The following is a 13,604-nucleotide window of genomic DNA, read 5'->3' as shown; positions in this document are numbered from 1 at the left end:
ACAAAGCAACCAGGAAATTCACCTGCTGGGCTTCCTGCAATGTCACAGAGCTTCAAATATCTGAGTTGAGAGGATAAAGGTGACTTTCAAAAAATAAAACAGGAAAAAGAGTATGACCTGAACATGCATGACTAGGATAGTGTTCACGATGCCCACAGAACACGCTCTACCCCATTCACCAAACGACATCATCCTGCACCCAACCCAGTCGAGAGTGCGGATTGGAAAGAGATGAGAAAAAGATGATCCTGGGGACAAATGTAAAGTAATTCAACCCAAAACCAAAATTTTTGTGGGTAGGAAGATAAATTAGGAGTCTGGAATTAAGATATACACACTACTATAGATAAGATAGATATACAACAAGGACCTACTGTCTAGCACAGGGAACTATATTTAATATCTTTTAATAACCTATAATGAAAAAGAATGTGTATACACACACACGTATGTGTGAGTGTCTGCGTGTGTACCTCAATCATTTTGCGGTACATCTGAAACTAACACAATGTTGCAGATTATACTCCAAAAACAATGTTTCCAGAAGCACAGACACTAGCAGCAGATGCTGAGCATCAGGTAACAGGGAAACATGGAACATGGTCCCTGTCCTTATGGAACCCACAGTCAAAAGAAAGCCTTGTAAAACAAAAGCAAAAACCAGTGGCTGTTATCCCCTTTCCACCACAGTAGGGCTTCTAATCCTTCTTCCCATTGGACTGAGTTTAAGTGAAGGAGGCCTGTATGAACAACATAAGATGCTGATCAATGGCTCGACAGAACAGTTCCACATATCAAGTATATAAATGTGCAAAGTGCACGTCAGATATAAAAATATAACTTGGCCCATCTTGCTATGATCATGTCCTGTAAATCTGTTCCTTATGGTTAAGCCTGGATTCTCCCCAGCTCTCTGCTCCCGTCTCATATGTCCACTACAATGAGGCAGTTCAAAACAACAGCCCCCACAGCAAGGCCGTCTCCACAGGGGCTCAACCGGAAAACCCTCTGACAACTCCTTAAAATTAGAAGGCACACATCACTACTCAACTCTGAACGCATAGATAACCCATCAGTCCAACAGCAACACCAAAATTCACACTGTCTCATTATAAAAAATTTTATAATCCTGAAAATTTAAGACCCAAATGTCCAACAACTGGGCAAGAATTAAGTAATGATATATTCAAACAGTGGAGTACAATAAAGGCATTTAAACGTTTTTAATGTCAGGAAAAATGCTTATGATAATATTAAGCAAAACAATAATGATATCAAATTATATTACAGTAGAATAAGCTTAAGTATAAATAGGTGATAAGGATTATATGAAATATCTTCTACATTACTATACTTTTTCATACTTTCCAATGATTTCCATCACAAATATGAATAACTTTCATAATGAGAAGAAGATACAGTTTTTCTTTTTTAGAGAAATAGCATTTAATGATGTTCACCTAATAAGCACAACTGGCCTGGGAATCTGTTCCTATCAATCCTTAATTTGAGTCACTTGTGTCAGATGCCTGTTCATAGACAAGGCTCAAAACCAAGTCAGAAGGCTCAGGGGAGCTGAGCTGGAATCTTCCTGATTCCAATGCTGTATTTAATGATGCTTCCTTTCTCTCACAGGAGAGCTAGGAATGTTAACACAACACTCACACCACCAGAAAGACCTCAAAATTCCCCTCAGTCTGAAACGGTTCCTCTAACTCATCTCCTGACACCTACCTTGGGCGAGACAAAGTTCCCAGTCCCTTAAAGCTATTCTCGCAATAAAAACGGTTTAGACACAGCAGAAGAGGCTGAGTCTTTTCATTCTTTCTTTTTCAAATCGGCTGTCACATTTCAAATGGTCTCCATTAAGTCCATTGTTTCCAGCTATTTTGAACACAAGCATCATGATTAGAATAGGGAGTTTCCTTCCTCTTTCTCATCAGAGGCCTTGGGTCAGTTATAACCCAAGTGGTAAAGTGTCAACATGAAGAGACACCAATGCCCCCTTCATCAACAGCACAGGATGGAAAACTCTGTAGGTAATTACTTTTTGAAGGCACTAGAACAAAAACCATCTAAATAATATTAAGACAATTTTAAACTCAAGACTTGAAACAGTAGAGAACTCATTTCTAAATTTACACACACACACACACACACACACAGAGGGGACTTCCACTAAGATAAGAAAAGAGGATTTATACTCAAGACTTGAAACAGTAGAGAACTCATTTCTAAATTTACACACACACACACACACACACACACACACAGAGGGGACTTCCACTAAGATAAGAAAAGAGGAAGAATTTAAAATTCACTGTGTGTGCATTCAGGAAATAACACTGCAGGATTAGCATGTAAACCCACATCTCAAGATGTAAGCTCTGTGACAGAGGCATGGGGATATTTATGGACTTCCCATCACCAGCAACTGCCATGAAAGACAGTGTGGCTGTTTGCAATAGAGGGAAAGAAAAAGTACTCTATTTCCACACATCTCTATGCGGGGACAGGCTTATCAGCTGGTAGGTCTCTCCTCCTCCTGTATTTGCTCTATTATTTTCAGTACATCATAAAATGGAAAAGGTTACACGTTTGTTCCTTGGGTGAGGAGAAATGACCTGAAGCCTGAGGGATCCGGTTCTCATTGCTTCTGATTAAGACAGTTCTTTTTGAAAGTTTTGACTTGAAATTAAGTAAGGATAAACAAAGCATTTTCCAAGTAGACTTATGAAATCCAGTACTTTCTAAATAAACCATATCCAACAGCTATTTAAAAAGCAAACCAGAACACCCATAGGAAATATACAAATGGGAAAAAGAGGGCTATGGTCAACAAAAATGGTCAGAAAGCTACTTAACATTATTTGAAAATGAGCAGCAACAATTAAATCCCAGCAACAGGCTGCAGAGGTGGGACCCCAGGGCAGGTTCCAGCCACACAAGAGGGCACATGGAGGCTCAGGGCAGTGATGCACAAACTGAAGACGACCACCAGGGTGACCTTACGCTGATGGGTGGCCACAGCTGAAGGCAGATTTGGCTCATCTCTGGGGTTTTCCACGGGGAAGAAACCTGCAGTTCAGCCATCAATGGACCAGCATCCACAAAGCCTGTGGGGGAAATACAGGATCCAGAAGAGTGGGGTAGGAAAGGAGAAAGTTTGGAAAATGGAAGAGTCAAATACAGTAGTGAAATATTGTAATTATTAAACATGAGGCTTCAAAAACACATAGGTGTACCTCTTAAGGTGAAAGGGACTGGCTGGGAAGAACTGGTACTCTGGGAAGAGATATGCTTTTTATAATACCAAATTACACTTCAATCACATGTGTGAATTATAGTAATACCTGCTATGAGGAAACTAAGTTTTGGAAAAGAAGAGAAAAACAATGAAACCTATGCAGTTTTTACCACTGGTAACTTTACTCAATGAGAGGTCCTTATCCATAGCTTCTGCAGGAAAATAACCACCTAAAAGCAAACATACTCACACTCCACTGAAAAAACCTTGCTGGCCTAGTTCCACCAATTCCAATAATGTGGCAGGCGCCCAAAGGCAGGCGACCCGATTGACAAAAAAAGCACTTCTACAAAGTGCTCAACTTGTATCACATAACTCATTAAACAGCTCATCATCAAGAAGGAAACTGGCAGCAATAACCTGAGAAGCCTTGTCTTTACAAGGAACAGCAGCACCCTTCTGAACAAGACAGAATATTTTTCAGGTCCAGTATAGAAGACAGCAGCGAACTTCGGCAAACTTCGGGAGACGCTGAGGAACACAGAGGCCTGGCAGACTTCAGTCCGTGAGGCGGCAGAGTCGGACACGGCTAGGTGGCTGAGCAACAGCAACACAGAGGTGATCTCGCCACTCTCCCCCAGTGCTAACTGATCTAAGCTTGTTGAGGCAGGGGAAGAGACAAACCAATCAAACTATTTAGAGAGATACCCAACGCAAGGAAAATTGGCTCCAGCTTAACAATCAGAAAAGTCTAATCCGTACCATGTTTTAAGGCTGCAATCCTCAAAACTCTTTGCGTATCTTAAGTGCTACCGACCGAGTTTTTAGTTGTGGATGGGACAAGCTCAGTGTATACACATTATGCCTAAAGCTTCCCAGAGTCAGGGTGGGAACTTATTTTCCAAGCAACCAAACGATAAACTGCTCCTGGCAGAGAGGGAAAGTCAAATACAGATTCCACAGAAGTCATGCATCCTAATTAAACAGGCAATGACTGAGTTGTTACATTACTTCCCAGGACTAATTATTGTTTTGGCAACAGTTAAGCTCCTTTAGAAGCACTGGCCTGAACACCCTTCTTATCCTTTGTCCAAAATAACTCAACTGTTCTCTTACAAGCAGAAAGAACCGCATCTTGGGGATTCAAGTGCCTTTGCCTGTCTCAATTTGGATCCTCCCCTTCCTCCACACTATCACGGGGAACTACATCTCCCAGGCTTCCCTGCCAACTAATTTCTTGGTAAGTTCCATCAATGGGAGGAACTGATAAGGAAAAGAGGCGGGAGAAGGGGGGAAGCTGGGGTAACACTCTCTGTCTTACTTGGTCCGAACTCCACCTGCCACCAGACAGCTCTTCTTTCCACTCGTCTTGGTCACTGCAGATGGTTCAGGCTTCTGGCCTTTGCTGGCATCAGCACCTTCTAATTTCCTTAGGGCATAGGAGGTCCCAGGTGTTGCCAATCTCTGGGTTGTCTCACCAGCCCACTGACCTTCTCGGCCCTTTTATCACCTATGGAACCTAGTCCATATTAAATTCCCTCTGCTTATATCTCCTATAGTGCTTTCTGTTTCTCTGAAGGGTCCCTGACTTTTAAATATATTTTAAAAACTTAGATTTCCTAAGAATTACACAAATATTCAGAAAAGTTATAAAGGATTTCTTTTAATAAGAAACAAAGGATTTGTATCATTCAAGCAAATATTTACTGAGAGCCTGACCTGTGCCCGACCATACTAGGTGCTGGGAATAGTATATTGAACAAAACAGGCACAAAACTCCTGCCCTCATGCAGCTTACTTTCTAGTGAACTGCGGCAAATTACAATTTTAAGAAGTTAACTATGAGAGGAATATTTCTTTAAAAATAGAGGAATTTGGTAAAAGTGAATTAACTTTAAGGGGTTCTACTCTGCATAGACTTGGTTCCTACCTTTTCAGTGTGGTATGCTGAACTGTCACATTCCAGGGGCCAGTATAAAACTCCTTCAAAGTTAGGATCTACTTAAACTGGCAAATTGCTCAAACAAAAATATAACTGTGATAAGGATTTAGGCAGACACAATAATAAAAGTTAAGCACTGTATGCTTAAATGAAAAACACATGAGTGTTTGATGCAGATTCTTGCCGGGTATCTTTTTCACAGGAGCTATCACTTGGAGGAATTGAGCTTGAGTCCATTTAATGTCACTTTATCTCCTCCCTATGGCGCAGGTAGCTTCCAGTATCACATACAAAGCCAGCCACAATGCACATAACGAGTCAAGTGTTGTGGTCTCCAACTGCATGACATTATTTCCAAGACGGAATTTTTAGCCTGAACAGAAACAGACAATGACTCATGTGGTGAAGAGTTATACAGACAACTCTGCCCAAGAAAGCTGCCACCTACATACCACGATATCAGAGGAAAAATGCAGAAAGGTTGTTTTCTGATTTATTTAAAAGCAATAGATTTGCTGAAAGGTATACTGAGAGATGTGGCTGCAGCTGCCTGTTGTTTACACATCCAGCTTCCCAAGTGGCGCTCATGGTAAAGAATCCGCCTGCCAAATACAGGAGACACAAGAGATAAAGGTTCGATCCCTGGGTTGCGAAGATCCCCTGGAGAAGCAAAAGGTAACCCACTCCAGTATTCTTGCCTGGAAAATTCCATGGGCAGAGGAGCCTGGAGGGCTACAGTCCATGGGGTCTCAAAGAGTCAGACACAGCTGAACACACACACAAGCACTGAACAACCAAGGACTTGCATAAAATACTCTTAGACTGCTTGAGTGTGAAAGCATGCTCAGCTTCAAAAATCCAAAGTCATCAACTCCAGAAACAGCATGACATCTGCGGCTGGCATCCCACTAGGCTTCTTTAAGATAAATGAATGTACTCATGACGGGAGATCTAGTGGGCACAATACTCTGACCTTCCTTACTACTCAGCAATCAGAAAACATTTCAGGTTTGCTATATTTACAACTCCATTTGAGTAGCAGGTGGACTTCCAGTACTGTGGGTTTCTTACATAACAGAGAGTCTAATGCATATTCATAATTTCAGTGCCACACAGCAAGTCAACTGCAGAGCTAATCTGACGTGTCTCTGCCTACCTTAGCCCTTGTCAATCCCCAACATGTAATGAGAATATACTAAAGAATCTCACACACACATCACAGCACGTCTTGGGAGGCTTTGCACGTTCTTCTTCCTCGGCTTGGAATGCAAAGTCCCCTAAATTCACCTGACAGAATCGTGCTTCTCATTTAAGACATAGCCTTCTTGTCTCTCTGAGCCATGACTTCCTAAGCAGACTTGCTTGCTTTCTTCAACGCTTTCATTTCTCCCTGTACACAATGCTACAGTGATAATTACTACATTGCATCATTTATCTGTTTACACATCTGCTTGCCCATTAGACTATAAAATCCCTGAGACCAAAGGCCCTATCTTTTAATCTACATGTCTTGGTAGTGTCTGACACAAAGCAGGTGCTTAAGAGCATTTCCTGAATGAATACATGCAGTGTGGGATTGCACCCTCAGAAGACAAGGCATTTTGTACTTTCTATCCCACTGCTGCCAGATGAAATTTAAAGGACGGAGAGAACTAATAGGAAAATGTCTCCCAGGGAACAGGTTGAATAAGTTGATATTAAAAGACAACCTAGGGACTTCCCTGGTGGTCCAGCGGTTAAGAATCTGCCTTGCAGTGCAGGGGATGCAGGTTCAATCCCTTGTCAGGGAACTAAGATCCCACATGCCGCATAGCACCTAAGCCTGTGAACTACAGCCAAGATCTGGTGTGCCTCAACCAAGACCCTATGCAACCAAATAAATAAATAAAATAAAATAAATGACAACCTAACAGGGACTTTAATTACTGTCAGTAAAACTCTGTCAGCCTAACTACAATGGTCAGAGTTAAGGTGCATGAGCTGTAAAAGGACTGAGAGTTATTTGATCTTGGCTGGAGAAGGGTGTCTAACTAGAGATGGAAGGAAAATACCTTCTACTGTCCAGGTCTGCGGCAGTTAAGAAAAAAATCTCTTAAAAGGTGCCACAGATACAACTAAAATAATTTAAAAATGATAGCAATGTTCATGTTCTAAGGAATGATATTCAGCAAGCAATGATTTAGCTATTGACAGAAAAAAAAAAGGTAAAGCAAAACTAGAGATGAATCTACCAGAGTTAGAATCAAATATAGGAAATGGTTTTGGCTTAAAAACTAGGTGAGTTTTCTATTCAGTGAGTTATTCAGTGAGTCATTCTAACTGTGGCTTCCAGTAACTAGGGTATTTAAGGGAATAAAGTCTGAAAGTGGAATGAATGAATAAAATTAAGATGAAATAAATGAGTTCAGCAATAGTAATGATAAATAGTGCTTACATGTGTGTAACACTTTAGTTTACAAGGCATTTTTATTTTTCAAATGAGGAAAGTGAAACTGAGAAAGTTAGGTGGTGTGCTAAAGGTCCCAAAGCTAAAATAAGCAGAATAATAGAGTTTAATTGGATGTTCCAACATCAAAGGGCTTCCCTGATAGGTCAGTTGATAAAGAATCTGCCTGCACTGCAGGAGACCTCAGTTCGATTCCTGAGTTAGGAAGATCTCCTGGAGAAAGGATAGGCTACCCACTCCAGTATTCTTGGGTTTCCCTTGTGGCTCAGCTGGTAAAGAATCCACCCGGAATGCGCGGGAGACCTAGGTTCAATCCCTGGGTTGGGAAGATTCCCCTGGAGAAGGGAAAGGCTACCCACTCCAGTATTCTGGCCTGGAGAATTCCATGGACGGCACAGTCTACGGGGTCACAGAGAGTCAGACGTGACTTTTACTTTCCAACAGAAGCCTACAGCCCTGGGACTTCCTTGCTGGTCCTTCCATCGGAAGTCCTTCCATTGGAAGAATCTGTCTTCCAGTGCAGGGGATGTGGGTTTGATCCCTGGTTGGAGAACTAAGATCCCACATGCCTTGGGGGCAACTAAGATCTGAAGAGGTCAAAAATAAATAAATACATATTTTTAAAAGTTTACAGCTCTGATTCTTTGAACCTGAAAGGTGAGCTTACAGGTGCTATGGACGGGGGCTAGGACACTGTCTAAGATGACTTCAATGAGAGCAAATGTTTCCAAATCATGCATATCTTTCAACTTTATACCCTGAGAGAATGGGGACACTCCTTACTGTGCATGGAGAGGGAATCTCCATGCCCTTCATGTTGTACACTTGATTGAAAAAGTGAAAGGTTGGGACTTCCCTGATGGTCCAGAGATTAAAAATCTGCCGCTACTGCAGGGATGCAGGTTCAATCCCTGGTCAGGGAACAAAGATGCCGTATGCTGCAGGGCAACGAAACCTGCATGCTCCAACTACTGGACCCACTGCAACTACTCAGCCCAAGCACCACAATGAAAGATCCCGTGAGCTGCAACTAAGACCTGACACAGCCAAAAAAAAACAAATAAGTAAATATTAAAGAAGAAAAAGAACGCAGGGTGCCATGGACTTTGGGTAACATGCTATTATTTGCATAAAAGCACTGAAAAGGAATATATTTAAATGTAATTGTCTATGTATGTATCATCTCTTAAAAGTCACATAATAAATTACCTCCAGAAGCACTGGGAAAAGCTGGTTAAGGGATCAGGGACAGGAAAACAACTTTTCACTGAATATATTCCCTTTTGAACTTTTTGAATTTTGAACCACATAAAAGTGGTTTTTCAAAAAGGAAATCTGAATTTAAGAACACGTACTAGGAGTTGGAACAAAGGCAGTGGCCAGGTGATTTGAAGTGAAACATTTCCGAGATGGAGTGTAGGAGAAGAACAGAGCAGTAAAAAGATATTACAAACTTTTTGTCAGACTCCAGAATTCTATGTGGTATTTCACAGTTGAAAGTAAATATTCCTCAAGACCATCAAATTTCTTCCGTTCTAATTCTTTGCTCATTAAACAACTCTCATTTTTCTCACGAACCTTGATACTGAGAAAGGAACATCCCAACAATGGACATAAGTATTCAGGACATCAGAAAGGTAGATCCTTTCATGGTAAATAGGATAGTGTCCGAAGAAGGCAATGGCACCCCACTCTAGTACTCCTGCCCGGAAAATCCCATGGACGGAGGAGCCTGGTGGGCTGCAGTCCATGGGGTCACTAAGAGTCAGACACGACTGAGCAACTTCACTTTCGCTTTTCACTTTCATGCACTGGAGAAGGAAATGGCAACCCACTCCAGCTGTTCTTGCCTGGAGAATCCCAGGGACAGCGGAGCCAGGTGGGCTACCATCTATGGGGTCACACAGAGTCGGACATGACTAACGCGACTTAGCAGCAGTAGCAGCAGCAGGATAGTGTCCAGTCTAAACCACTCCCTGAAGAGGCTGATTAGGAGTTATTCCAGGCATACAGACAAAATATGGAACTGCAGAGCTACAGACTAAACCTCCAAAAATGGGACCTGGCCTCAACAAGGTGGAGTTAAACATATCTGAAATTTTCAGTATGTTTGTTCTCTTTTCTACCACAACTTCAGTCAGCCCAAAATTTTACCCTAAAGGTCACAGTAAGTTAAAGGCTTTGGGTGACGAAACATCTTTCAGCCTAAAGCAAGTTGAAGCATTTGTTTTAAAGGTAGTACCAAAGTGGCCTCCATTCCCACATAAATTATTTCAATGCCTTAGAGGTAACTTGTGAGTCTTATGCTCAAGAGAGTTAAAAACAAAAACAAAAAACCCAGAACCAACAAAACTTATACTACACAAAGAGAACACATGTTTATTCTCTATTCTGATATTCAAATTACGTATCTTATAATATCATTCTTAAATCAGGATAAGAATTTTTTTTTAAGAATTACTGCCAGAGTTATTTTGAAACATTACAAAAATACCTGTTCATAGGTCTGCAGTTCAGGGTTACATCATCTGATTTTATGTTAACGGATCAGTAAGCAATCACTCACCAGGTCCTACACAATCAGGCTCTCAATTTTCCAAGTAAGAAAGGATATGAGACTTACAGATAAAAACCCAAGTACAAACCTCATTTTAGCCTGTGGCTTTAAAATTCCTCCTCCCACTAAATGTGTTTTTTACCAGAGCTAAGAGATAACTTAATCTACGGATTCAAGTGTCTCTTCCTTCCACGATCTGACATTTGTCCACATGACCATTACGACAACCACAGTCAGGAAAAAGAAGCGGGAAAATGAATGGGAGGAGTTCAAACAGTAGAAGGGGCTAGCTAACTCATAAACTGCGAAAACTGAGGCCACAAATATCTTGCTGACCTGAACTGAACGATGACTGACTGACACATTGTCATCTCATTTTTAATAGAATGGCCAAGTCACTGAAGCCACCAAGCCAAAATGTAAAGCTAATTTGTGAAAATAAATCATTTCAGGACCCAGGATTCTACTATCAAAAGCAGTTAATAAAGTTTACAGGCCAGCAGTTACCATCTCTCATTAAGAATGAACCGACTAATGTTTTATTACCTGATCCCCAGTAATTCTGTTGATAAAGAGCAACAGAAAATTTGGAGGTGACGAATCAACCTCTATTCTATGTGCTATGTTTTGTTGGAATATGAGTAAATACAAGAGTGGTATGGGAAGTGGGGGGTAGGGGTGGTACCGATTATAAAAATGGTATCTGACTCCCCAAACGGAGCAGTGCTCACTCAGTGGGTTGCTTCACTGTAACTCAAGATCTGTCAACTGAGGACACAAGGGAATTTGAGTCAACCCAAAGAGATATACTCCCAAATTTTAAGCCAAATCTTCCCATAGAGCTAGCAGCAGATCTCATGAGAGTCAACTATAAGAAATTAACCTACTCAACATAAACTGATTCTACAGTATTTTTAAAATGAATTCTTGCCACTGCAAAAATTCAGGAAAGAAGTCGGGGGAATCTACTTTCCTAATGGCACATGCCATTTACCCATTGGTAAAGGGCACTAAAATATACTACCAGGGGTCCAAATCAATGTCTCTCTCCCCCATCTCCTTACATAACCTTACTTCTGCAAAATAAAAGGTAATTAAGTAAAAGTATCAATTAAGCACGTAATTCCTTTCTCAATACTGATAAAGACAAATATACTTGAATCTTTGTTGTGTACTATATGCCCAACATGCTATAGGACAAACAATCCAGGTGAATTCACTGCATTATGAACAAAAGTAAATTAGCAATAGCTCCCAAACCAAAAAAGGAATTTTCCCAACTCCAATTTATATTCCAAAGAATTCAGAAAGAAAATAAGGAAACAAAATATTTGTAATCTATCAATCTCAAGTGCAAATATTTCACTAATAAGCAAGCTTTGATAGCACACCAATTTGCAACTGTACCAAATCATGAATCTTTGAGGGCACAGAAAACAAAGACTCTGCCATGATCATATTTCATCTTTAGAAGGATGATCGCCATGGAAGTAACAAATTCGATGCAGCCCTTGTTTCCTTCTCTGCACTGATTAAGCCGATCCTGCACTACAGCCACAATCTGCTAGTTCCTGCCACCACACACACATCAGGCCTCCAGCACACTCCACAAGCCAGGGCTAGGCTGTCTAGAAATCCGCACTGTGTCACTGCATAAGCCAGGTCCCCCCTCCACACATCCTGGAAGAGGAAAGCCAGCTAAGCACTCTGTCAGATCTCAGCAAGGCTGTAAAATGACAGAAGGAACTGCTAACCAAATAGCAGGCAGCCACGCTCACCACCTTTAAAAACCATTTAAGCAGTTTTCCTCCCCGTCATCTCACTTCCCTCTCCTCCCCACCCCCTCCCCGCCCCGCTGCAGTTCACCCCCAGCTTTGCAAGCGGAAGGCTGCGAGCTGCACTGACAGTCGGCGCAGAACTCATTCAGAGCCCTGAAATGTAGACATTCTCACCTGCACACACCATGCCACTTCCCCCAACCCCGACCATCCCCGCCCCCGCCCCCACCCCAGCCTCAACCACACACACTCGCCCTCGCAACCTCTCCGCACACCAATCCCGGCGCCCCAGAACACCTAGCAGCCTCCTCAATGAGGGGAGCACGCGTTACCATTTAGACGGTCGGGGCCCCCTAAGCTCTAGAGACCTCCCCCCTCCCCACACAGGTCGCCTCCCCCGTGTCGCCCGGAGGCTGGACCCCTCGCCCGCAAGGAAGGATGCGCTACCTTTAGACTGGCAGTCCGCACAAAACTTGTTATCCTCCTCCAGCAGCAGGTTGGCCAGGACCGCCTGGTACCGATCCACGTCCTTCACCGATTTGCCCGTCATGGCCAGGGTGCCGGCGGGGGCAGAGGGCGACGCGCCCTCCTAGCCCCCAGAAACCCCTGCCTCAGTCCGGAGGTGAGGACTCCCGGTCCCCGGCCCAGGGCACCTCCTGAGAACGCGGGAGCCCTCTCCCCTTGCCCAGTCCAGCGCCCCTTCTCCAGTCAGCCGCGCCTGCCCCCCAACTCTGCAGCCCCCTCAGGGCGGCGCCCCCTGGCGGGCTTAGGGAAAGGCCCACGTCCCAACGAGGCTGTCGGACCAGGCAGGGACCCTCGGCCCAGGCAACAGGGACGCTCGGGCCTCCTGCTTTTGCCGGGCGCAGAGACGACCCCCGGGCCTGCCTGTCAGCGGGCTACGGCTCCCGCGCCTCGGTTTCCCTGGCAGCTGCCGCCTGCTCTGCCACCAGCTCGGCCGCCTACTTCCGGCAGCTCTTCCTCTCCTCCTCCACCCAGCCCAGCCCGCGCATGCGCCCCGCCCCCACCGCTCCGGACTGGGCTCTTCCCTCCGCTCCGCTTCTCAAGAACCAATCCGGGCAGAAGCGAGGGGTGGGGCTTGGATGGGGCGGAGGGAGGATTGGGCACGCCCCCTGCATGTCCTTGGAAAAGAATGAATGGAGCAGGCGGAGAGCGGGTGGAGGGAGTGGAGGAAAGTGAAGGGAAACAACAAATAACTGAGCTCTTACTACGTGCCAGGCACTGTGCTGAGCGCTCTATGAGTGATCCCAACATTATCCCCCAAACCTCTCTATGAGTTAAAATTTTACCATCCTTATGTAACCTTTGGGTTGTGAATTCTCCAAAGCTTATTCTTTCCTTCAACAGCCAAATAGAAGAGTCCTACCTTCTAAACCTCTTAACAGAGGTCCAAAGCTGTGGTTTTCCAATAGTCATTATGTATATGAGAGTTGGACCATAAAAAAGGCTGTGAGCCGAAGAATTGATGCTTTCCAACTGTGGTGCTGGATAAGACTTAAGTGTCCCTTGGACAGCGAGAAAATCAAACCAGTCAATCCTGAAGGAAATCAACGCTGAATATTCATTGAAAGGACTGATGTTGAAGCTGAAACTCCAATACTTCGGTCACATGATGC

The 13,604-nt window shown here is 43.4% G+C and overlaps 1 protein-coding gene across 2 annotated transcripts in view; it reads right to left on the bottom strand.

Moving 5' to 3' along the window:
* SMAP2 (small ArfGAP2) overlaps positions 1-12,970 on the bottom strand; it is a 48,527-nt gene extending 35,557 nt beyond the window's left edge. Inside the window, exon 1 of one of the 2 annotated variants that reach the window (XM_018042331.1) lies at positions 12,418-12,970. In XM_018042331.1, the coding sequence (XP_017897820.1) occupies positions 12,418-12,520 (103 nt within the window). In that variant the 5' untranslated portion in view covers positions 12,521-12,970. The remainder of the gene's footprint in view (positions 1-12,417) is intronic. The other variant, XM_018042325.1, reaches the window with a different exon arrangement.

This window comes from Capra hircus, chromosome 3, assembly GCF_001704415.2.
Source record: "Capra hircus breed San Clemente chromosome 3, ASM170441v1, whole genome shotgun sequence".
Taxonomy (NCBI): Eukaryota; Metazoa; Chordata; class Mammalia; order Artiodactyla; family Bovidae; genus Capra; species Capra hircus.
The sequence above is the reverse complement of the archived record's forward strand: the minus strand, read 5'-3'. Positions and strand labels throughout refer to the sequence as shown.